General features: G+C 43.4%; 1 protein-coding gene across 1 annotated transcript; it reads right to left on the bottom strand.

Annotated features, from left to right (window-relative positions):
• Positions 1-853: 853 nt before the first annotated feature.
• On the bottom strand, positions 854-2,197 carry LOC148583843 (uncharacterized). Its single transcript, XM_088510670.1, has 2 exons — positions 1,205-2,197; positions 854-968 (listed from the first exon to the last, which is right to left on the bottom strand). The coding sequence occupies exons 1-2, from the start codon at positions 2,151-2,153 to the stop codon at positions 931-933; spliced, it is 987 nt and encodes a 328-aa protein (XP_088366796.1). The 5' UTR covers positions 2,154-2,197; the 3' UTR covers positions 854-930.
• Positions 2,198-2,508: the final 311 nt, after the last annotated feature.

Below are 2,508 nucleotides of genomic sequence, written 5' to 3' on the forward strand. Positions count from 1 at the left end.
GAACAGACGCGACATCAGGCTCAAGGGTAGATGCTCTGAAAGACTCATCAACAGGAAAATAGGAAAGAGACTCAACAAATGTGACATCGGCGCTAGTAAAGTAGCGGCGAAGAACAGGACTATAACAACGATATCCTTTCTGAGTTGTGGAATAACCAAGAAAGACACATTTGGTAGAACGAGGATCAAGTTTATCATAACCAGGACCCAAATTATGAACATAACAAACACACCCAAAAACCTTAAGTGGTAAGGCAAATGGGGGTGAAGAATAGTATAAGAGAGAATGAGGAGAAGCACCATCTAAGACCGAGGAGGGCATTCGATTAATGAGGTAACAAGCAACAACGTGCAACATCCAATAAATGACGATTCTTGCGTTCAGCCACTCCATTTTGTTGTGGAGTGTGAGCACATGATGTTTGATGGATAATGCCTTTATCAGACAAATAAGAGGCAAAAGAACTAGATGTGTATTCTTTGGCATTATCAGAACGCAAAATACGAATTTTGTTAGTAAATTGAGTCTTAATCATATTACGAAAAATGCGAAAAACAGAAAATAACTCTGAACGATTTTTCATTAAAAATAGCCAAGTCATACGAGAAAAATCATCCCCAAAGGTCACAAAATAATGAAATTTATTGGATGCAATATTCATAGGACCCCATACATCAGAATGAACTAACTCAAAAGGATGTGAAACACAACTAACAACTCTTGACGGAAAAGAAACACGACGGTGCTTACTAAGCTGACAAGCTTCGCAAGACACGGACAACTCATTTCGAAGACTCGGGACTTGATGCTTCAACGTAGGAAGGGAAGGATGACCAAGACGACAATGCCACTGAAGAGCTGAGGTTGACGACTGTAAAGCACATGAGGAAAATGAAGGTGCAAGATCCAGATAATATAAGCCACCAACTTCATGCCCCATACCAATCATCCTCCTCGTCTTGAGATCCTGAAAAATGCACAAAGAAGGGTAAAAACTGACAGAACAATTAAGGGCTTTGGTAATTTTACTAATGGATAACAAATTAAAAGGAAAACCAGGAACGTGTAGAACGGAAAACAACTCAATATCTGGACTCAAATGGGTATGGCCAAAGCTGGCTACGGTGGAGAGGGAACCATTAGCTAGGGTGACACTGTGGGGTGTATCAACAGGACGATAATCAGAGAGAGAAGTGGACGAACCAGTCATATGCTCATTGGCGCCAGAATCAATAATCCAAGAGTCGCGAGTGGAGGATAAAAGACAGTGAGAAGCAGTACCTGACTGAGCAAGAGTAGCAGTGGAAGAGATAGAAGCCCGCTTATGGGTTAAGAACTGAGCATACTCATCTTTCGGAATGGAGATCAAATCATTCTCGAAGTGTGAGCTCGAGCTAACAGGTGGTCTAGATGGAGCTGGGGAATCATCGTGAGAAGCAACCTGATTGGCCAACCCAGAGGGTGTGCCATGTAAATCCCAACAAAAATCCACAGAATGGTTAGTACGACCACAATGAGTGCATTTGCGAGGCCCACGACCTCCAATGCGACCTCCACCTCGAGAATCACGGCCACCACGAAAACCACGACCACCACGACTACCACGTCCCCCACGAGAACTACCATAACTTCCACGGGCAGCAATAAAAGCAGCGCACTCACCAGCACGCTCAGAACTTATCTGAGAGCTATGATCAGTAAGATTAGCATGCTGAATCCGAGAAAAGACTTCAGGAAGTGAGGGAAGTGTAGAACCCCCCAAAATCTGCTCACGAACCGACTCAAACTCGGGTTTCAAGCCAAGAAGAAACCGAACCACATCCACATCTTGACGTTGCTGTTCCATTTTCTTCAGGTCCTTAGAGAGCGGTTGGTACAAGTTTCGCTCCTTACAAATAGCCACAACTTGGTTGTAGTACTCATCCACAATTTGATCACCTTGTTCAAGTCCAAAATATTGTTTACACACTTCATAAATCCGAGTGATATTCCCAGTTCCAGAGTACATGTGACTAAGATGATCCCAAATGTCCTTGGCACTAGGCAAGTAGATGCATGAAGATCCAATGTGAGACTCAATACTATTCAACATAAGAGAGATAATTTGATTATCTTCTTGTTCCCAAAGGCTAGGAGGATACTCTGTAGGCATACCCGAGGTTAAGTGAAGAAACAAACCCTTGCCTTTGAGAAAAACTTCAACAGACCTTGCCCAATAAATATAATTCTTTCCATTGAGCTTCACAAGAGTCATAGGGGCATTAACAAAGGAAGTTTCAAGTTTAGAGGCCATAATCTCAACAACAAAGAAGCCAGACTCCACAGAAATACAAACAAAAGGAGCAACTGTAACAACCACTTAAAGGGAATGAAAAGAAAAAAAAAACAAAACCAGAAACTCGGGCGGAGGCTCGCCGGAGACTGGCCGGAGACTCGCCGGAGACCGTCGAAACTCGTCGGGGACAGGCAGACCACGCCGGAAATCCCACTGGAAAGACCAAAACCAG

Source organism: Corylus avellana, chromosome 9 (genome assembly GCF_965113065.1).
Source record: "Corylus avellana chromosome 9, dhCorAvel1.hap1.2, whole genome shotgun sequence".
NCBI lineage: Eukaryota > Viridiplantae > Streptophyta > Magnoliopsida > Fagales > Betulaceae > Corylus > Corylus avellana.

Bases quoted from the DNA above. Each gene is read 5' to 3' on its own strand.
- LOC148583843 (XM_088510670.1), bottom strand. From the start codon at position 2,153: ATGCCTACAGAGTATCCTCCTAGCCTTTGGGAACAAGAAGATAATCAA. The intron at 969-1,204 runs GTTCGTCCACTT...TGCATTTTTCAG, and splicing joins CGCCAATGAGCATATGACTG to GATCTCAAGACGAGGAGGAT.